The sequence below is a fragment of the Protopterus annectens genome, chromosome 11.part0, assembly GCF_019279795.1.
Source record: "Protopterus annectens isolate FY-2018-M chromosome 11.part0, PAN1.0, whole genome shotgun sequence".
Lineage (NCBI taxonomy): Eukaryota > Metazoa > Chordata > Ceratodontiformes > Protopteridae > Protopterus > Protopterus annectens.
This window is the reverse complement of record NC_056745.1, coordinates 172,627,868-172,651,151: the sequence shown is the minus strand read 5'-3', so window position 1 is coordinate 172,651,151 and position 23,284 is coordinate 172,627,868. Positions and strand designations below refer to the sequence as shown.

The following is a 23,284-nucleotide window of genomic DNA, read 5'->3' as shown; positions in this document are numbered from 1 at the left end:
AAATTAGAAAGACAAAAATATAATATACAGTTAACGCACTGAACAACAATTACAAGAAATATGAGAAGTCTCCCAAATATCAGATCCCTGATAGTCTAAATAAGTAATTATATATTCTTCTACGAAGAAAAAAAAGTTAATGGCCTGAGCTTCCTCCGAAGATTGTGCGATCCATTGCAGCGGCAAACTAGATCTGGGGTTGGTAGAACAGCATCATGGGATAGAGACTGTGCCTCGAGCTACTCAAAGATCTTGAGCTTAAAAACCAGGCAACTCAGAGCCGAACCCAAGTATAAAGAACAAACGGTGAGATTGAACAACTTCACATCTGATGTTATCCCCAAGTCTTCGAGAATACCTTCACATGATGGATCCTGTACTTCATTTATTTTATTTTTATATATTTATTTTTATGTATTTATTTTTTTTACAAAATCTCACCAAAATGAAACCAACAAATAGACTGCATTTTATACATTAAAGAGAACGATATGTCAAAAAATGAAATAGAAAACTGAGTGCACAAGTCTCAAGATAAAAAGAAGTGCCCACTCCTAGTGTACACACTGGTGCCAGGACAGGGAAAGAAGCAGTGCAGAAACCTCAGAAGATAGAAACATTCTTACCAGAGGGCTAGGCCATGCTGAGGAGTTAGGGTGAACTACCTGTGGTAAGTGACGCAGCCCATAAAAAAAACAAACAAACAAATGAAAGGCCAAGCAGGAGGCATACAGACAACAAAATTTATTTTATTTTATTTATTTTTCATTTGTTTACCGGGCTTGTCTAACTGGATATATTTCCATTTTCAGTAGAGGCCCGGGGAGAAAAGCTCCAGCTTAGTAAAAAAAGAAAAAAAAATACACATTTTTTTTGTCAAAAATTAAACAAGCAGGCAAAAGAAGAAGAACTAGACAGTATAAATACAAATGTATAGAAAATATACAAGTCAGAGGAATATACATTCAGAAAAGACATGGTCTAAATACAAAAAGTACAAGAAGGATAATAATGTATACAATTTGTCAGATTGATTGACAGGCAAAAGTATTCTATAGTTAATAGTTGGAAGCAGAAAAACAGATTAGAAAGCAAATTAGGAGAGCAGTTTTGATGAATGATGAAATGAACTGTTGAGGATAAGAAATTGAATATGTATTGTTACAACTATGGAACAAATCCATAATTTCCACACAGAGGATAAATATCAACAGTAAGAAAGAAATTACAGGAAAGAAAAATATTTGCACAAGAAAAAAATCTAAAGATAATAATTTAAGATTTTTAATGTAACAGATCACAGCAAAACAAATTTCCCAGATAAAGAAACACTGAGCTGCCTGGAAAAGGAGGTTTTAGAGGGAATGCTACAAAATACAGGGGAAAAAAGGGTTATCAAAAGTAAAAAAAAAAAAAAAGAAAACTGGACATAGAAAAGAAAAAGAAATCTGACATGGTGTGATATCTAAGCCATATGAATGAGTATGAAAAATGCAACTCCAACGACACTTGAAAAATACATCCAGATATGTTAAAGTTCACAGTAAAAAAATAAGATCACAAAAGTGGTAAAAAAATGTTTAGCAATGCAAAAATGAAATACAGAAATCAAATGAACAGACCAACTGCGAAGTGAAGGATCTTATGTGGAAACTCCAACAGAGGCATAAATACACAGATGGTGGTGCAACAAATGGTGCAACATGCACCTGAATAAGATTTAACTAAGGCTGTTGTTCTGTAACCTTCTGTAGGACACTCAAGTGAAGTCCAGTTAAACTGCACAGCAAGGCGAAACAGCAAGTAATGGAGCACAAAGAGGATGCTCTCAGTCTAAAAGAGAACGGTCTTAGAAAATCCTGCTTGATTAAACGGAAATGAACGAAAGAAAAATATTACAAAAAGTGAGTAAGAACCCAAATGTTAGAATACTGGTAAAACATAAGGACACATTAATTAGGACTATTAAAAGAAATTCATGATATATAACAGAAATAAATGGAATAATCTATTCTGTATCTAAACTAACAACATATAAAGTATTACCACAAAACTGCAGAATAACAAAACACAGAAACAAGAAGAATGCCTTACTGGAAACAAACAGAGGGAACTATAAAACAACTAAAAGAAGAAGTAGAAAAGGAACCATATCATAAGTAGGTACTAGGCTATTGGCCCTAGGGCCTATATAGGCCTAGCCAAACGGTACCCTGGCTTTTGCCACCCAAGAAAATTATTTTCCTGTGCCCCTGTCAAGCAGAGCCACAAAAGTGATCCCCAGGATGAATTTCCTATCTCTTTTTCTTGAAGAGTGCTAATGAGGAGCTTTGTTTGATATAGATAGGTAGTTTGTTCCAGAATATGGGAAGTCTCTGGGACAGGAATTTATCCCACCAGCATGTTCTGTTTATTGTGGTGACAAGGTTTAGGTCCCTAGAGCGTGTAGCTCGGAGGGACTGGGATTTCTTTAGGTGGAGCATGTCCAACAGCTATGGGTTTGACATGTTAGGTAGAGATTGGCTCTGAGTAGGCAATATGCAACAGAGTAAAGCTGGAGTTTTTTGAGACCGTCTGCTTAGGGTATCTGTTTGAGGCTGGTAATCCTCTTTGTGAGGTATTTCTGTGGCTTTTCCAGTTGTTGTAGATGTCTTGTGAGGTACATACCAAAAGGGGCGTTGCACTCTATAATGGGTCTAATAAGTGATGAGTAGAGGGGAACAATGACCTCTTTTTTCCAGGATGAGGAACCTTTTGTGATGAGGTGTGCCACGTAGAAGGATTTCCTGACTACTGTGGCGATGTGATTATCAAAGGAGAGACTACTGTCCACCTGTGTCCCAAGTTCTCTTATCACACTTTCGGTGTTAAGTAGGGTCCAGAGTTTGGAGATTACCAATGTCATTGTTTATATGTTCCATGATGATACATTCCATAGCCTTGCAGACCAGGCTCATCAGGCTAATGGGGCGGTAGTTCCTGGGGTCCATGGTGGCTCCCCCTTTGTGGAGTGGGATAACCGTTGCTGTGCTCCATTCAGTGGGCACAAAGCCAGAGGTAAGGCTATAAATGAACATGGTACTTAGGTGGGGTGCCAGTTCATTCTGTAGTTCATGTAGAACGCAGCCTGGGATGCTGTCAGGTCCCATGGATGCTGTGTTCTTGGCTTTGGAGAGTGTGTTTTTTTACCTGTGCAGCCGTGATTACAGGAACTTTGCATTCTTCGGGTATAGAGATGGGCCCTTTAGGGGATGAGAGAGGGGTAAAGTTAGCACTGAACCTATCTGCCACGATGTTGGCAATATCAGCTGGTTCTGTATATTTAGTGCGATTGTGCTGTAACTCAGAGCAGATCTGAGTATTGCCATTGAGATTTTTGACACAGCTATAGAACGCTTAGTGGTTGTCTTTAGAATCAGTGGCGATTTTGTTTTTGTAACTAGCTTTGGAGGATTTTATGAGGGATCTCAGCTTCTTACTGAGGCTGACCACGGAGTTCCTCCAATCATGGGATTTTATACTCTTTTTTGCAACAGTTTCTTTCTTCTGTTGTAGAGTTTGTTTATGGCAGGGGACCACCAGATTGGCTTCCTTTTTTTTTAGGGATTGCACGATCCATGCACTCGTGTAAGTGCTTATAAAGTGCAACTGTATATGATTCATCAGTCATCAGTCGTACCTCTATTGTCCATCAGCATGGGTGTCATGAAGTTGGCCACTTCTGTCTTAAGAAGCGTGAAGTTAGCGTTGGAGAGATTTTTTACGGTGGTTTCCCTAATGGGGGGGGGGGGTGGGATGTGGATGTCTAGGGTGATTTGCTTGTGGTTGGATCTGACCAACGAGGAATTGACCTCTGGTGTGGAACACCGGTTGCCCATGTTGGTAATAACCAGGTCTAGGATACTGCTGCCCCTGGTGGGGGTGTGGATAAGTTGATCCAAGGCGTTGGAATTTATGAATTCCAGAAAATGTTGAGCACAAGAGTTGGTACACGAGTAGTTTTCCCAGTTAATGGTGGGGTAGTTGAAATCGCCCATTATTAGGGTGTTAGGTTGTATATTTTCCAGTGTATCAAGAAATGAGGAGTGGGAATCCTGGGGTGTGGTGGGGGATCTGTAGCAAGCTACAATTTGGACTGTGGTCTTGCCCAGAGTTAGTTGCACTTGGATAATCTCAGATGCATTATGCTTTGCAACTAGCCTGGAGGTGTGGATATCCTTAATGAATATGGACACGCCTCCACCTTTAGTGCTTCTGTCCAGGTAAAGTGGCCGAAAGGTGTGGTTTGAATTATAGCCTGGTAATGCAGGGTGTTCTCTAAAGCCTTGAACCAGGTCTCTTGTCACTGCACAGATGTCGATGTTCTCCATTTTAAGGAGTGCCTCGAGTGAGTGCATTTTGAGGGTTAGACTTCTAGCATTAAGTAGCATTACCCTCAGATTTTGCTTGCTTGTACCTGTTACAGTGGTGAATTTGTCATTTGAATCTTGCCTAAAAAAGGCACTATACGGATGGCAAGAGCCTTAGCCAGTATCCGGAATCCCAAGGGTGACAGGTGTAGGCAATCATCGGCAAAGCACCGTGGTTTGTTGATCATGTCATCCCAGGCAGACAGATACTGGATCCCCTTAGAATGACACCAGAAGTTTAGTCAATTGCTGAAGTCAATCATTTTGTCCTTGTACTGTGGTACCATTCTAGGTGATGGCAGGATGCGATTCAGGGCTAGTGTCATACCTGCCTGGGCTACAAGATCGGACAGCTCCTCCATGTCTCTTTTCATGTAGTCAAGGGAGGTACGTCTCAGGTCATTCACTCCAACACGGACAATGACAGAGTCATATTTGTACTTGTTGTTGAGTGACCTGAGTGCATGCATTATGTGGCGGATCCTGGAACCTGACAGGCAGCTGACAAAATTTCTCCTTGTTTAGCCTGGTGAGTGGAACATCAGTGTGCCTGACTATAGAGTCACCTATGACTAGAGTGCTGGGTATGTTGTTATACCTTATGGGCTGTGGTTGAATGGCACACTGAGTTTGTGGGCTATGTGTTATTTGGGTTGTGTTGGGGAGTGGAGGTTGCTTGTGTTTCTGCTTTGGAGGTCCCTGTTGCTTGGGTAGATTTTTTTGAGAGCCTCCGCGAATGTAGGTGTGTGTTTTGTGTTTCTATGTGTGTGTTTTGTTGGTGTAGGTTTTGAGGGACTATGTGGTGCAAGTGTTTACCTTCTCCTCTTGACTGTCTAGTCCAGTCTTGGGTGAAGAGAGCTTTGCTTCCAGTTTGGCTATATAAGTGCATCTCCCACAGGTTGTAGTGTTGGGTGCTAGGAGGAGAGTGTTGTCTGTGTACATAAGGCAATTGCTGCATTGCCCCAAGATGCCCAAATTCATCAGGTAGACAGGAGAAAACACCGGGAGCTGAACCTTAGACATGCCTGGATAGGTGCTTATTTATTAAGTACTAAAAACTGCTTTCCTCTAGACAAGTGAGGAAAGTTGACTGCTGTAGTATTGAACAAGTGCTGACCTCAAAGAAACAGATTTGAGTGCTGAAACTAGAAAACTGGTAAGTTCTAAGAAACAAAATTAAGCTAGAAGGCTTCCCTCCAACACAGAAAGGCTTGGGGGTTCAGAAGTTTACAAGCAGTCCTGGATACAGCAAATCTGTATCTGGACTACACAACGTACAGGAAAGGCAGGAAACAAGCTTAGATTTTTTATTTTTTTTTGTAAAGTGGAAAGGGGAAAGGAGAAGCAGAAACTACCTGGGTGGGCCTTCTCAAATGTTCTCCCTGGATTAGGCAGAATGAGGTAATAACACTAGACTGGGAGGAGTGTCCCAGATATAATTTACAGTAGGGGCGGGCAACCGCAAAGCCACCAAGTATAACTCTAGGATACCAATAGGGAGGGAGTGTGGGAAACAAAAATCAGAACAAACAAACCCAACCACATGCTTAACAATTGTAGAAAATTTCTAGTTAATACCTCACACACAGTGAAACTAGCTAGCAAAGTATATGCAGACAATAAAAGTGCTATAAATAACTCAAAAATAAGCAAAACACAGGATACTTAATGTTATACATCACAGATTAGTTGGTTCAGAGCCCTTCCTCCAACTAGCTCAGTGTGAAATGGCAGAAACACTCACAATTTAACTTCTTAAGTAACAATGTTGAAACCTGAAACAACTTTAAAAAAAGCTTAAAAGAACCAATGAGGTGCTTACTCCAAGCCGTAGTCCAGGCAACCCCAGTCAGCCAATGACCACAAACAATTCACTCTCACTGAAATGCTATACTGGCTTTGGCTAAGCTATGATGGCCAGAACATGTGCTCAGACACACAGCCTCTACTAACAAACAACTAGACCCAAAACACAAGCCTGAATATGGACAATGCTACACTACCAACCCTACTTGGGTAGAAAAAAAATTGCAGAAATGTTTAAACAGACAAAGGATCAAGGAGACTGTAGAGAATGCTTTTAACTGCAAACAAGTTATATGATACACTCAGCAGGAAATCAGAATAAACAAACCCAACCAGATGCTTAACAATTGTAGAAAATTTCTAGTTAATACCTCGCTCACAGTGAGACTAGCTAGCAAAGTATATTCAGACAATCAAAGTGCTATAAATAACTCAGAAATAAGCAAAATACAGGATACTTAATGTTATATATCACAGATTAGTTGGCTCAGAACCCTTCCTCCGACTTCCTCAGATTAGCTCAGTGTGAAATGGCCTCTAACTTCCTCCGGATTAGCTCAGTGTGAAATATCCTCAAAAAATATTCTTAGAAAGATGGATGTGAGGAAAGAAAAATACTATCACAACAGATCACGGTTTATCATACAATATCTCCAATAATTCACTAAAAACATCAGCACAAGCAGAAACAATTAGAAGGCATGCAGACCAATATAAAGTGAACGTACAAAACAAGCAATTCACTGATGTCCCAAAAAGGTTTCATAGACAAGTGGGAAAAGCAATTCACTGATGTCCCAAAAAGGTTTTATAGACAACTGGGAAACAAAGCAAAAGTAATAGCAACACCACCCAAAATAAGAAATCAATTAATTTTGAAAAGTATTTTCTATGAAGACCCTGTTCAACATAAAAATGCCAAACGGATAGAAGGGCTAAAAGACTCAGTAAGGAGCTCTAGAGGATATGAAATGGGATGAATCAACAGTCAAAGGAAATGAAATAAAATTAAGAAAGGCTCATAAATGAAAAACCCTGGATCTAGATGAAGTAACTAAAATCTGAATAAGCATATCAACATTTTTCCACAAAGACTTGGCTATGGGCAAAAATGACTTATGTGCACATCTCAAAGTGACACCACACTAGTTAACAAAAGGAAAAAAAAACACACTCATTTTTAATGGTGAACCTGCAAGCCATCCTAAGAATTGTAAACCAACCACAGAGTTTATGGTCACTTAGAAAAAAAAATTCACAGATGGCAATAAAACAAAAAGGTATTAAACGAAAAGTCATATGGAACAAATGATCACCTATAGATAGACAAAACCATAATAGAGAACAGCATCCCACATTCACAGATTAAGGAATGCTTCCAGATGTAGAAAATATACCCTACACTGGTCAGTTACATTGTGGTGACTGAAAACAGTGATGCATCTCTTTACAGTTGAGTCATGTTAAAGGGCAAATCGTTATCCCATGGATAAAAATACTAAACAGTGTATTCCAGGGTAATTCTATGTCACTACACCTTGTTCAAAAACATCCCATATTTTTGCAGATTACTAAAAACTGTATAGTTTGTAAGTGCATCTGCAAGTACAACTACAAATGGTTTAAACATTCTCAGATGATATTGAGCCTGTGCAAAGAAGACATTTATAGCAGGAAAATTGCAGCACCACGAAATTATCAACCTGGGACAGGAATGTGATACAAGAAATTTGAATAGGAAGAAGCATATAAATATTTGGGAATAAATGAAGGGTCAGCAACAAAACATGAACAAATGAGAACAAAGCTTATAAATGAATACTTCAGAAGATTAAAGCAAATACTGAACATTGCCTTAACATCTGGGAATAAAGCTCAAACTATAAATCAGCTTGCACTTTCTTTGAAATTATGGTTTTGTTGTGACATGTTTCATGCTTAAAAAGAAGTTATGTACCTACCATAACATTCCATGTTAGTTGTCTTCATCTCGCCTTCTTTCTTGCTGGCTGGGATCGGAGCAGATCCTCAATTCCAACTCGGCCATCTTCTACAGCTTGAGAGCTGTTTAATGGCTTGAGGCTACCCCTTATCCCATGATGCCTAGCGATAGCTACCCAGATCTCGTTTTAAATAGCTAACCCCCAGACATAGCCAGAGAATAAAACTGTCCAAAACAAATAGGTTGAGCATACCTGTTATACTCTCTAAGTCAGTAGAGGAAACAAACTAGAGAACACTCAGCCAGTGAAACCAGAACTCCTCTCGGTCCAACAGGGCAGGTGGACGAAAGGTGGGACGCAAGAAAGAAGGCGAGATGAAGACAACTAACATGGAACGTTATGGTAGGTACATAACTTTGTTATGTTAAGTTGTCTATCTCGCCTTTATTCTTGCTGGTTGGGACAGCGTCCCTAGCACCTACAATCCTGGGCGGCTCATTGGAACAGACTCTTCAGAACGGTGGAACCAAAGTCAGCTCTGCTCCTGGAAACCATATCTAGCTTGTAATGAGAAATAAAGGTATGAGGATTTGCCCACGTAGCAGCCTCACAAATAGAATCCATGGGCAACCTAGATTGGAAGGCTACAGAGGTGGCCAAGACCCTAGTAGAATGACCTTTCAGTTTGATGGGCAACTCTTTGTTCCTTAATTGATAGTTGAAAGTAATAGTGTGAGACAACCAGCTGGATAGGGTCACCTTGGAAACTGGGAGTCCTTGTTTGCCTAGAGCATAGGAAAGGAATAGTTGGTCTGACTTCCTTGTTTCCTTAGTCCTATGCAGGTAAAAATGCAATTGTCTATGAAAGTCCAATTGGTGTAATTTGTACTCTGCCTTGTTGGTGTGGTTAGGGAAAAACACAGGAAGGTCTATAGATTGGTTTAAATTATTTTCTGAGCAGACTTTCGGAAGAAACGAAGGATTAGTCCTCACAGCAACCCTAGTCCTTATGAGAAACCAAGTATGGAGGATGAACACATAATGCCTGAAGCTCAGAGATGCGTCTGGCTGAAGTAATAGCTACAAGAAAGAATGCTCTCCAAGACAGAAACTTAATGGAGCAGGACGCTGCTGGTTCAAAGGGGGGCAGAGTTAAAGAAGTTAGTACCAAACTAAGGTCCCAAGGAGGAGGGGGACCTCTCACTGGAGGCCTAACGAGAGTGGTCCCTCTTAAGAAAGCTTTACAGAGCTTATGAGACATAATGTTTGAATTTGACAAACCAACATGAAAGTTGGAAATGGTCGTTAATTGAACCCTGATTGTAGCCAAAGCGGACCCGGAATGAAAAAGTTGTGCTAGGAATTCCAGAATTTCGTGGACTGGGGCTGAAAAGGGATCTACATTCCTAGCCTCTGCCCAACAAGAAAAACGTTTCCATTTACTAGCATAAGTTTTTCTGGTTGTGGACTTGTGAGAGGAGACAATCTCACGTACAGCCAGGGAAATGCTGGGAAGCCTGGCTAAGGTTGGAAGTGCAGCAACCAAGCTGTGAGCTGAAGAGTTTGGAGGGACTGATGCAACCCGCCTGACTGATGAATCAGTAGATCTGGAAATGGGTCCAGAGTCCAGGGCTGATCGAGAAGGTAGTGGTGAAGGAATGGGAACCATATCTGTCAAGGCCAGTAGGGGGCAATGAGGATCATTTTGCAACCCAACGATATTGCTTTCTGTATGAGTTTCGGTATCAGGGGAAACGGAGGAAAGGCATAAAGAAGTCCCTGAGGCCAATCGTGGACTAGACCATCTCTGGGTGTGTGACCTGGAAGCGGAAGAAAGGAGAAGTAGTTGCTGCATTTGCTGTTGAAGGGGGTGGCAAAAAGATCTCAGCAAGGCTGTCCCCATTTGCGGAAGATAAGATCTGCAACTTCCTGATTCAGAGACCACTCGTGAGGCATGAGGATAGCTCTGCTGAGCTTGTCCGCTATGACGTTGGACCTCCCAGGGATATGCGTCGCAATCAGAAAATGTTGGGAGGAAATCGCCCACTGCCACAGTCTGAGTGCTTCTCGACACAGGGGGTAGGAGCTGGTTCTGCCCCGCTTGTTGATGTACCACACCACTGACATGTTGTCTGTTTGAATTGCAATGATCCCAGAAGGAAGAGAGTCCTGGAGGGCTTGCAATGCAAGGAGCACGGCTCTCATTTCTAGGACGTTTATGTGCATATGGTACTCGTGAGGCTGCCAAGTGCCTTGGACTGTCCTGCCCTGCTAATGCCTCCCCCACTCTATCAGGGAGGTGTCTGTGGTCACTGTGGCTACCGGAGGGGGCTGAGTGAAGTGTCTGCCCTGAGTCACTAGTGGAGAGACCATCCAACAGGAAAGGTGCTTTTTCCATGCTTCTGTAATCATGATCATGTGAGACATGGGCAGCTATTGGAAAGACCACTGTGTGAACAGAAGCCACTGAAGGATCCTCATGTGGAAGCGGGCCAGAGGGATTAGAAGAATGGCTGCTGCCATGGAACCCAAAGTTTGAAGGACGAACCTGACCTGGACTCCTTTGCTCTGCATTAGAATTTGTACTTGTTGACAAATTGTAGACACCCTTTCTAGCGGTAGCCTTGTGGACATGTTTCATGTGTCCAAGTCTGCTCCTATGTAGGTGATAGATTGACAAGGCAACAAGGCAGATTTTTCGAAGTTTATTGTAATGCCTAGCTTGGAGCAGATTGTGATTGTGTAGTCCCTGGCTTGTAGAAGTTGATGCCTGGTAGTAGCCGTGAGGAGCCAGTCGTCTAGATATGGAAACACCTGGAATCCTCGACGTCTCAGGTGAGCCGTGACCACTGCCATACATTTGGTGAACAACCTGGGGGCTGTGGTGAGACCAAAGGGCAGAGCTCTGAACTGGTAATGACTGGCTCCCAGACGGAAGCGAAGAAATCTCCTGGAGCGCCTGTCCATCTTGATGTGGTAGTATGCGTCCTGAAGCTCTATCGAGCATATCCAATTGTCCTGACCCAGAAAGGGTAGAATGGACTGTAGCATGACCATCCAAAACTTTGTTCTTTGTACAAACCTGTTTAGTCTGCTGAGATCCAGAATTGGTCTCCAGTCCCCTGTCTTTTTTGATACCAAAAAGAACCTTGAGTAAGTTCCGAATCCGTGCTGGTCTGCCGGGACTTCCTGGATGACTCTTTTTTTCCTAGCAGTTTTGAAACTTCTATTACTGCTTGGTCCTTCAGCTTGGGTGGAACATCTGGAAGGGGTTTCCTTGATGGTAAGGGGGGTTGACAGAAGGGAATTTTGTAACCTCCGGATATAATGGACAGTACCCATATGTCTTGTGTAAAATTTTGCCAGGCTTTTGGGTACAGTGAAAGTCTTCCCCCGACTGCCTCCAGAGTGAGCAACCGGACAACCCTTCAGGGATGCTGAAAGGGCTTATCAGAGAAGGATTCTCTGTTGCCCTGGTTCTGCGGACCCCCTCTGCCACGAGGGCGGCGTCTGTTGTTATTGTTTCCCCCTTAGCCCATGGAGGAAAAATTGCTACGTGTGTCAGGCAAGGCTCTCTGGGACTTTCGGAACCACATTTTGCCACTCTTCTGACCTTTAGGGTACAGTCTAGAAGGAGTGGAAAAACGGACTCCCACGGCAGAGAGAGTCTTGCCTTCTTGCTCACACCTAGTCAAAGTGTCTTTCACCTGTGGTCCAGAGAGAAAGGAATCAAAGGGGGTGTTGGTGAATGACGCTCAAAAGGGTTCCGCAAAATTACACAGCCGCATCCATGCATGCCTCCTAAGGGCAACACCCATACCTGCGGTTCTACTCGCACCATCGGCTGTGTAGGAAATGAGCCTTATGGAGGAGTTAACTACAGAATTAAGCGTCGCCAGCTGGGAAGCTACTTTAGCTTGAGCCCCCCTCAGCTGATGGATCTTGAAGGGTATCCCCGAGCTCTTTAAGGAGATCCCTCTGAAGCCAGGTAAAATGACATAAGTAGTTCAGTGACCTCATAGAAAAAGTTGCTGAAGCGAACAATCACTTCCCGTATCTGTCCACTGTCCTAGACTCCTTGTTAGGGGGATGGACAGACAAAGAGGTCTCCGCTAACTCTTTTTTGGAGGCTGCTGCTACCACCATGGCATCAACAGGAACACCTTTGGTAAGGAACTGCTTATCCTGGGGTGCTGTGATGAATTTGCCAGGTCTCCTTGGAGTTGGTTCCACTGTATCCAGAGCTGACCAAGCCTTTCGAGCCACCACGGACATAAGTGGATCGAAAGGCGGAAAAACCCAGGAGGTGGAAGGTTGGGAACCAAACGCAAGTTCTAATTACTCCAATAAACGAATGAAAGCGCTCAGTAACTGTACCTGCTTGGTGTCAGACTCCATTATTTCCTGTTCTTTTCTTTTCTCAAGTGCAGAAAAGTAAGTTCGGAAGTGTTTTAAGTAAGTTTCGGAAGTTATTTAATTATGTTTTGAAAGTTTCTTCCTAGTTCAATAGTCGGTTATACATAACTAATATATATATATATATATATATATATATATATATATATATATATATATACACATACATACATGTGTATATATATATATATATATATATATATATATATATATATATATATATATATATATACACATACATACACATGTGTATATATATATATATATATATATATATATATATATATATATGGTTCCCATTCAGAAGCCTGAAACATCATAAGCCTGAAAATCAAAATCCTGAAACCAAAAGCCTGAAAATTCAGAATCCTGAAAACTCAAAATCCTGAAAGCCCAAAATCCTGAAACTCAAAATCCTGAAAACACAAATAATGCTAATATGTCACTATAAAGACACTAATATTTACCAACTGACCCTGACCCTAACCCTAACCCTAAGGTCCGTCACTATCGCACACTCACCTGACCCGCGCCCTAAACCTAACTCACTTAAACCGCCCCTAACCCCAATATTTGTCACTATTGCATACATGCCTAACCTGCGCCCTAACCCTAACTCACTTAAACTGCCCCAAACCCTAAAATAAAACCAACCGCACACTTACCTGACCCCAACGCATGACCTAACACCACAGGGCTAACAATAGCAAAGCCACAATGACATCAGTATGTCTATTTTGTGGTTTCAGGATTTTGGTCTTTCAGGATTTTGGGCTTTCAGGATTTTGAGTTTTCAGGATTCTGAATTTTCAGGCTTTTGGTTTCAGGATTTTGATTTTCAGGCTTATGATGTTTCAGGCTTCTGAATGGGAACCATATATATATATATATATATATATATATATATATATATATATATATATATATATATATATATATATATATATATATCCACATATATATACACACACACACACACACACACACACACACATACATATATATATATATATATATATAAACATACACATATACACCACTACAGTGGAAAAAAAGCTAATTTCCTAACCTCAGTGTACAGTGAGTTTAGAAAATTAACTTTTTCCCACTGTGGTGCGATCTTGGAGTTGGAATATTTAATTTATGGGGGGTGTGGGGGGGCAAAGCCCCCCATGGGGAGGTGCAGGGGGGCTTGCCTCCCTGCAGAAATGTAGTAGAAAGTGTGTTTGTTACTTATGTGTTGTTGTAGGTGGAGAGGATGTTATTTACATATGCACTGTAATTTTCAATGTTACGAAGCACACTTTCAATGTTCTGAGTTTTCAATGTTTTGGGTTTTAGATGTTTTGGTCTCAATATTATGAAATTCAACATTATGAAATTTCAATTTTATGAAGGGGACCAATACATATATTATACAAGCACACACACACACACACACACACACACACACACACACACACACACACACACACACACACACACACGTACATGGGGAGATCAATGACAGGCCTGATAATTGTTACATACCTAGCACCTTTAACCCACGTCTACACCCTATTTTAGGGTTATAGGAGAAAGTCTGTGAACTTGATCTAAGGAATGCTTTTACGGGGCAATGCAATGACAAGAGTAATTTGAGTGAGAAGAGTTAAGCAACTAAAATTCCTTAAACAGCAAAAGGTTCGTATCATGAAACTTGACAAGGGTGGGGGATCATTGTGATGAATATCCACCAGTCCAATGAAAGGATGGAAAGAATATTAGATACTGACACTTATCAAGGGGTTTCAAAAAATGAACTAAATTGTAGCTATCAAAACATTTCAAAGGCACTTGAAGATTTGTTACTTGAAAGGAGAACTGATGTGAGTCTTTTCAACTATTTACACATACCCTCCCCCACAACACCAGTGTTATTTGGTAACTCAAAGATACACAAGAGTGTATCAGACCCGTCAATGTGCCCTATAGTTGATGGATGTAATTCCATCACATACCCGAGTGCAAAATGTATGGATAAAAATGTCCAACGCAGCGAAAAACAAAGACTCATGGTCCTTTTTAGCCACCACAGACGGAACACATTTTGAAGATGATGACGTACGGGATTTATACAGTATTATTCCCCAGGATGAAGGACTTAGTATGGTGGCTGGTTATTTACACAGATAAAGGGTCCCACAACATGACATCAACCTATACGAGGAGCTGTTAGAGCTGGTGCTGAACAACAATTTTTTTGGGTTTTAATGGTGATTTTTACCATCAGAAAACTGGGGTAGGTATGGATTCCCCTTGTGGCAGAACATTTGCTAATACAGTGATGGCCCAATGGAAGTACCAATAAGTTTTAGATCATCCAGAGTACAAGGACAGACTTAAGACTTACACATGTTACCCGGATGATATTTTTATTTTATGGAGGCGTGGGGTAGAAGGGATTGAAGCATTTTTAACACACATCAACAACACTAGTAACTTTTTGAAATTTTCGTATGAATTTGATAGTGGAAAATATCTTACCTTGATGTCCTCCTCAGTAAGAACAGAAATAACCACAGATTTACAGCTATGAGTTTTAGAAAACCACCTTACTCAAACTCCTTTCTCCATTTCAACAGCTACCACCCCTTCCATCAGAAGAAATCTGTGATAAAACGGCAACTGGTTAGAGATGCTAGAATGGTCACCACGGATGAGGACTTCCACAATGAATGTGAACTTTTACTGGGTATGTTCCATAACACTGATTACCCAGACGACTGCTACAGGAACTTAAGTTGGAGGTTTATACCATCCAGTATTGTATTTCTTTTTCTTATAACCTACCTTAGGATGATCAACAGATTTTATAATACAAAGCAAAGGGGCTGAAGTGGAGGAGGAAGTAACTGGGGACTTGATCAGACCTCATTACTGCATAAATTTCATAACTACCTTTAGTATGAACCACAGATGGGTTATTGGCAAAAAACTGGATGATTATTTGTGAAAATCTCACTTTGAGAGAAAAGTTAGGAAACAAACACGGTTTTACATTTGGAAACGACAGGAACCTGAAGGACATTTTGGAACACACATCTAAAGAAAACATGCACTGGGTATGTCATATGAAGAAATGTGGGTTCTGTTCCCAAGGTAAATTCATTTTAATTTGTAACAGGTTCCTTACTAAAGGCAAAGAATTCAAAGTTAGGTCAAATTTTGACTGTACTTCTAGAAGAGTTGTCTACCCGGCATTATGCCAACAGTGCCCATGTTTTTACATAGGTAAAACTGAGCGTAGGTTGAAGCAAAGAATTTACAAACACTGGTATAACAACATCAACAAAAGGAACTCCAATAATGCCTTGGCAAGACATGTTTTGGATAACGAAAGTCACACATTTAAGTTCGTAGTTATAGAAGGATTAAAGGAGGGAATGAGGGGGGATCCATGGGTACAGTTATTAGAACCAAGGGAATTATATTAGCAACTGACTCTGAATGCCCATGGTTGGCCTGGACTTAACAAGTCTTGTTCCACTGCACCACTGTTGAAATTTAAGGCACTGACTAGGTAATGAAACAGAGGTAGGGGAGAATGGTACAATAATACCTCTAGCCTCTTTCCTACAGGTTTACATTTTAAGTACCCTTTTTACATATAATACAGCTATTTATGTGAGCTATATATCCAACACACATTTTTTCCTCCTATGCAAGCCCCTTCAGGGAAATGATGTATGACATACACTTTATATACTCTTTAACTGAATGCCCCTATTGCCTGTTACAATTGGTTTTAATATTTTTTACCATCTCACTGCATGCATTGAATGTTGAGTTATTTTTAGGTACTAAGTTTTTTGGAATGATTTTTATGTTCATAGGTAGCTACTAGCTATGGGCCCTAGTCGGCCCTAGGGCCTATACAAGCCTAGCCAAAACGATTCCCCGGCTATTGCTTCCCACAAATATTTACTTTCCTGGACCCCTGTTTAGCAGGGCTACTGATGTGATCCCTGGGGTGAATTTCCTATCTCCCATCCAATCATCAAGGTTCCTCTTGAAGAGGGCCACTGAGGTGCTCTGCCTGACATGTATGGGCAGCTTATTCCAGAGTATGGGGAGTCTCTGGGTCAGGAACATATCCCTCCAGCATATTCTATTCATCATGATGACAAGGTTAAGATCCCTGGAGCGTGTGGCTCGGAGCGATTGGGATTTCTTTAAGTGTAGCATGTCGCAGCAACTCTGGGTTTGACATGGCCTTGTATGTTAGGCAGAGATCGCCTCTGAGTAGGCGATATGCAACAGAGTATGGCTGGAGTTTCTTTAGTCGGTCAGCATAAGGCATCTGCTTTAGGCCTGTGATTCTTTTTGTGAGGTATTTCTGCGTCCTTTCTAGCTGTTGCAGATGTCTTGTGAGGTACATACCAAATGGGGCATTGTATTCTATAATGGGTCTAATGAGGGATGAGTACAGAGGAACAATGACCTCCTTTTTTCTGGATGAAAAGTCATTAGTGATGAGGTGTGCCATGTAGAAGGATTTTCTAACTGTTGTGGCTATGTGGTTTTCGAAGGTGAGACCACTGTCCACCTGTGTCCCTAGGTCTCTCATCACACTTTCAGTGTTTAGTGTACTGCCACCTATGTGGTATTTCACAGGTACGTGTTTTTTTCCCAAAGGGGACACCTATACATTTTTTGGCATTTAGCTTGAGCCCATAGCTCTGTCAACAGACATCTGTTTCGGTAAGGCCCTTTTGTAGTATATCCACATAATTTGGGGATTCAATAATGGCTTCCAGCTTGCAGTCATCTGCGAAATTTGTAAGCCAGAGTCCCTTAGTGTTGGCCTGTACTTCAGAGAAGTAGATGCCAAACAAAGAGTGGTCCCAGGACAGAACCTGCGGTACACCACTTGTCTAGAGTTGGATTTCGAGTCGGCTACTTTTACAGTGTGTTCTGCCAGTAAGTCAGTTTGCAACCCATCTTGTGACGTAGGGATTAATGCCCATCGTATTAAGTGTATCTATGATTCTAGAGTGGGGGAATGTGTTGAAAGTCTTGGCAAGGTCCAAGTAGGCTGTGTGAACCACCTTACCCTCGTCCACGGATCTGGAGACTGATTTGAAGAAGTCAATCAGGTTCAGGAGGCATGATCGGCCCTTCACAAACCCACACTGGGTGGGGTCCAGTGTTTGAAGGTTGCCAATGTCTTTGTTTATAAGTTCCATGATAATACATTCCATGGCCTTGCAGATCAGGCTCGTCAGACTGATGGGATGGTAGTTCCCAGGATCCAAAGTGGATACCCCCTTGTGGAGTGGGATGACTGTAGCTGTGCCCCACTCTGTGGGCACGAAGCCTGAGGTGAGGCTTTGATTAAACATGATATATAAGTGAGGTGCCAGTTCATTTTGTAGTTCATGCAGTACAGAGCCTGGGATGTCGTTTGGTCCCATGGATGCTGTATTCTTGACTTTGGACAGTGTGGTTTTTACCTGAGTGGCTGTGATTACCAGAATTTGGCATTCTTTCAGTATTGAGATGGGCCCTTTAGGGGGTGAGGGTGTTGAAGTTGGCACTGAATCTATCTGCCAGGATATTGGCAATATCCTTGGGATCAGTATATCTAGTGCCATTCTGCTGTAGCTCAGAGCAGATCTGAGTATTACCATTTAGATTCTTGACATAGCTATAGAATGCCTTGTGGTTGTCATTGGAATCTTTGGCAATTTTGTTTTCATAACTAGCTTTGGAAGATTTTATGAGGGATCTCAGCTTTCTACTGAGGCTGGTGAGTATACGATTTTAACTTCTCATTTTTATGTGATTTACATTTTTATTTATTTTTTTTTTTATCTAATATTTTTCACAGAAACTAATATATATAAAAACATAATCTGTTTGATACAAAACATTTACAGTTTGTTAGCTAGCTTGCAAGATTACATGCAGTCAAGATGAAGTGCATTTAAATCTTCCAAACAACAGAGGGCATTGTGATACTACAAAACTGCAATCATTAGTATTTCATCATAGCGTCAAAAATGTATAAGGAAAAAGGCAAAGAAATGATGCCAAATCAGGGATGGTTGAACAGTATGGTAGGATAGGTGTGTGACTAAAAGCAATTCCGGACATAATCATGGTCTCTACAACTTCTCGTAAACAGACCCAGATATAAATGTAGTCCAACATATACTCTGCCAAGTATCCCCGTAGACCTCCTCTACCAATAATAAAATCACCGTTGACAACCTCCACAATTTCTCCCAATTGACTTCCTCACTTCAAACTCCCCCAACCAAAATGCACTCTACTGACAGCTCCTGCTCTATTCTTGCCCCTTCCCCTCAACGAAAAAAGATATCACTTGCATTCTACTGTAGTATCCCCTACAATATGCAGTAGTAAACCCCTACCACAGCCTAGCAAATTGAGCCTACATTCACACTTATAATGCAAATGATCCTCATGCCCATTATAGGTTCAGTGGTGTGTACTAGGCTAATCGCCCTGAAGCCTTTACAAGCCTAGCCCATAGAATTACCCTGGCATTGTGCCACCCGACCTTAGTTCCCAGTGCCTCTATCGAGTAAAGCCACTGGAGTGATCTCTGGGGTGAATTTTCTATTTCCCATCTGCTCATCAAAATTTTTCTTGAAGAGGGCCAGTGAGCTGCTCTGCTCGACATGTATGGGAAGTCTGTTCCATAGCATGGGCAGTCTCTGGGTTATGAACCTATCCCTCCAGCATGTTCTGTTGACTGTGGTAATGAGGTTGAGGTCTCTGAAGCGTGTGGTGCGGAGGGATTGGGATTTCTTTAGCTCTAGCATTTCTAACAGTGCTGGGTCAGATATGGCTTTGTAAGTCAAGCAGAGATCGCCTCTAAGTAGGCGATACAAGACAAAAAAATTGAAATTGCATACCGACACAAAATCTGTTATTTTAGCAAATTTGCAAATTAAGAGTAATATCTAAAAACCTGTCCCTCATTGTGGACCTCTGTCCTAGCAGTATTTTTTTTTTCAGATTTCTCGTGCTTAGAGGTTGAGAGGTATGCTATACTGCAGAATGGTGCCATCAGTTTGTGTGTGAACTTATGTATTATACAATGACTGATCATTAACATTCAAAAACATGCACACTGATTGGACAGCACAACCAGTGTGCTCAATGTAAAATCAAGCATATACCAATAGCAAAAAGTCCAGTCACCAAGGCTTTCTTCTATTAATATATGCCTCATTAGGCCAATCATCGAGTACAATGCCCCATTTGGCATGTACCACACTAGACGCCTACAACAACTGGAGAGGCTGCAAAAATACCTCACAAAGAGGATCTTGGGTCTTCTCATATCGCCTACTTAGAGGCGATCTCTGCTTGACTTACAAAGCCATGTCTGAACCACCACTGTTAGAATTGCTACATCTAAAGAAATCCCAATCCCTCCACACTACACACTCCAGAGACCTCAACCTCATTACCACAATCAACAGAACTGCTGGAGGGACAGGTTCATAACCCAGAGGCTGCCCATGCTATGGAATAGACTTCCATACATGTCAAGCTGAGCACCTCACTGGCCCTTTTCAAGAGAAATATTGATGAGCGGATGGGAAATAGAAAATTCACCCCAGGGATCACTCCAGTGGCTTTACTCGACAGAGGCACTGGGAACTAAGATCGGGTGGCACAATGCCAGGTAATCCAATGGGCTAAGCTTGTAAAGGCTCCTAGGCCATTAGCCTAGTACACACCTATGAACCTAAATATACTATGGCTTTCCAGTTTTCTTGAGCTAAGAGGTTAAGAAGTTCAAAGTTTGAAACCTGGACAGTTCATCAATAAGAGAAAGGCATGGCAGAAATATAAAGAAAATCAGATGCATTATGCAAAACTAAAGAACTGTACCTTATTTTCCTTGTATTTCTGCCCAGTCTCTCTCTTACCTCTGAACTGCTCAGACTTCAAACTTTATTCTACTTAACAAAAAAAAAAAAAAAAAAGACGCAAGAGATCTTCCTTTCTCCATTGCTTCCTTTCCAAAGCACTGATATACTGTGTAAGCATGGGAATGCAAGTCCCATGCACACTACATCAAGAAAACAGCAGGACACCAAAAGAAAGTGGAAGAACACCACAGAGCCATCAAACAAAGATATTACTCAAGAACAGTAAGAATTTTTTTCTTAAATGTCATTGTGTTAATACCCACACCCAGCCATGGGTTATTGCTAATGCTCAGACCTCTCAACCAATCAGGTACATATTTGAACAGAATCAGGGAAAAGTCAAGAAAAACTCAGGGACAATCAGGGACACCTTTAAAATATTAGTGCCATTAAGTTGAAACATTGAGAGAATCAGAGCATATGAATTAATACACCTTTTCTGAAGTAAAAGAAGTGACTGACTCTTAATTATTGTCATTATTCATTAAGTGTAATTCACCACCTTTCTGCCCACAGTCAGTAGTTTTAGGAGGGATTCAGAGGGACAGAGCTAAAATTTGGGTCGAAATCAGGGACTTCCCTGAAAATTAGGGACAGTTGAGAGGTATGCTAATGCTGGATTTACCCACACCCAGCCATGGGTTATTGCTGTAACAGGTGCTTGCGTATTATCGCAACCAAATTCCACAGTCACTATCTGACATTGTAATTCTTAATTGTAGCAGACGACATCAGACTTGGTATGACAGATTTCACCAGCGGGGTTAGGAAATGAAGATGCAGTTCTCTGGCCAGAAATGTGAAAGTATGCCTGACTGATGTAATGTAATTAAAAACTTGTTCCTTCAAACAGCTAGAATGGACAAACAAGTAAAAGTCGTTAGCCTATTACAGCAGTCACGGTCCCATCACTGTCCGCCCAACTACCCTCAACAAAAACAGAGCAAGTATATATTTTTATCGACCAGAAAGGTAGCAAGCTACACAGAAGTAGCAAGGAGTGTTATATTCTCCTCCATGGAAACTTTCACTACAATTTTAACCAGGAATACAGCTTTCAAAACAACCTCTCACCGTTTATCAGACTTGTCCCTGATTTTTGAAATAGGATTAATTGCTCTTAATCAAATTGTTCTTCAGATTCTTTTAAAGTTGCTGGAAGGTACAAACCGCCTCAGCTGAAAGTGGTCTTTCCCGTCGCATTTTCAGATAAAAAGAGAGAATGTCATTTGTGACACTGTGCCTGAGCAATGTTTCATGCTTTTTGGAACTTGCATGGTATATCACTACCTGCAAGTTCACGTTACCAACATTACATGGTGTCATTAGCTTGTGTGCACTTATTTAATATTTACAAGGAATAGTACTTGTATGTTTTATTTCTGTGTATTGCATAACTTTGGAAAGGATGACACCATACCCACAACTACTGTCCATCATATCGGGAACACCCAAACCTTTGCAAACTTAGGGGTGAGTACTGCACTACAATTTAACCCAAATCTCCTCTTTCCCCACATTCAGAGCACAACTCAAAAGGCATTAACATCAAAAATCTGATAAGTACTTTTTAAATTCTAGAATAACACGGTTTTATTTTGGTAAAAGCATGGGACACGGTTCTTCACACTAATAGTAGTTATGGTTTCCTTGAAAAAAGGACTCGCACTGATCGCTTGAAATTAAGTCGCAAACCTAGAAATAAACAAATGGCGATGCAATCATGTATACGCCTTAAATTGTCGATGCAATCATGTATAAGCCTTAAATTAAACTGTCACCAAAGAAGTGTAACCCTTGCCGGCCAAGGGTGACAGCATTAATGCTGGCAGAGTCCTTCACTTCCGGACCGCGACTGTAGAATTCTGGTACCCAACACAAAAAACAGAAAAAGTTAACTGCTGCCTGTTATCAAGTCACTCTAACAAGACAAGCATACCCTGTCAGTGAAGGCCGTAAATCGAAAGTTTTCCAGCAACTCCATGTCTTTACGATGTCCGAAAGCAAAATGAAAACAAAACAACACCACTTGAAATGTTTAGGTACTTCACGTGACAACAAGACTCAATATTTACTTGCGTCGGAACTGTCTGGTCTGTCTACGCAATAACATTCTGACAGCTCGTCTAACCGTAAACACCGGGTATTAAATAATATTCAGGGGGTTAACACGAAATGACGCTTCTTCAGTACTGTAATCTCCATTTCGTTCAGTTTCCTAGGGATGCCCAATCAGACACAGGTTAGACACGCTGGATGCGGAAGCCACACCTACAAATATTCTTACAGAAAACCACAACTCCAGAGTCAGCTCAGCTCAGCACAGCAGTATTGTACCACCCACAGATGGGACATTCTTGCTAATGTCTGCTGTCACCTACATCTCAGCTGCCCAGATTTGTGCAGAATGCCGACATTCTTGACTCATATTTTTTGGTTTGTTCCTAAAAAAAATGTGGTTTTCTGGCAAAACACTGCGGATTGAAGTACATAAACACACAGGAGTTGAATTATACTTCAAATCCTTAAAAAACCCACGTTGATGATGCAGAACATTGTATTCTAGTAACGTTCCAAATTTATAAGAGCAATTATTAAAAAGCTGCCCCTCTTTTTGAGCCTTTATCCCCACATTATTTTTGGCTCTGTCCAGATTTCTTGTACTAAGACGTTGAGAGGTATGATACCATATTACCTCCAAAATAAAATAAAAATAATTTCGTGTACTAATAAAGTTGGGATATTCCTACCTGCT

The 23,284-nt window shown here is 41.1% G+C and overlaps 1 protein-coding gene across 1 annotated transcript in view; it reads right to left on the bottom strand.

Moving 5' to 3' along the window:
- PARP11 (poly(ADP-ribose) polymerase family member 11) overlaps window positions 1-22,766 on the bottom strand; it is a 519,323-nt gene extending 496,557 nt beyond the window's left edge. Inside the window, exon 1 of the mRNA XM_044087183.1 lies at window positions 22,469-22,766. Coding sequence (XP_043943118.1) covers window positions 22,469-22,513 — 45 coding nt within the window. The 5' untranslated portion in view covers window positions 22,514-22,766. The remainder of the gene's footprint in view (window positions 1-22,468) is intronic.
- Window positions 22,767-23,284: the final 518 nt, after the last annotated feature.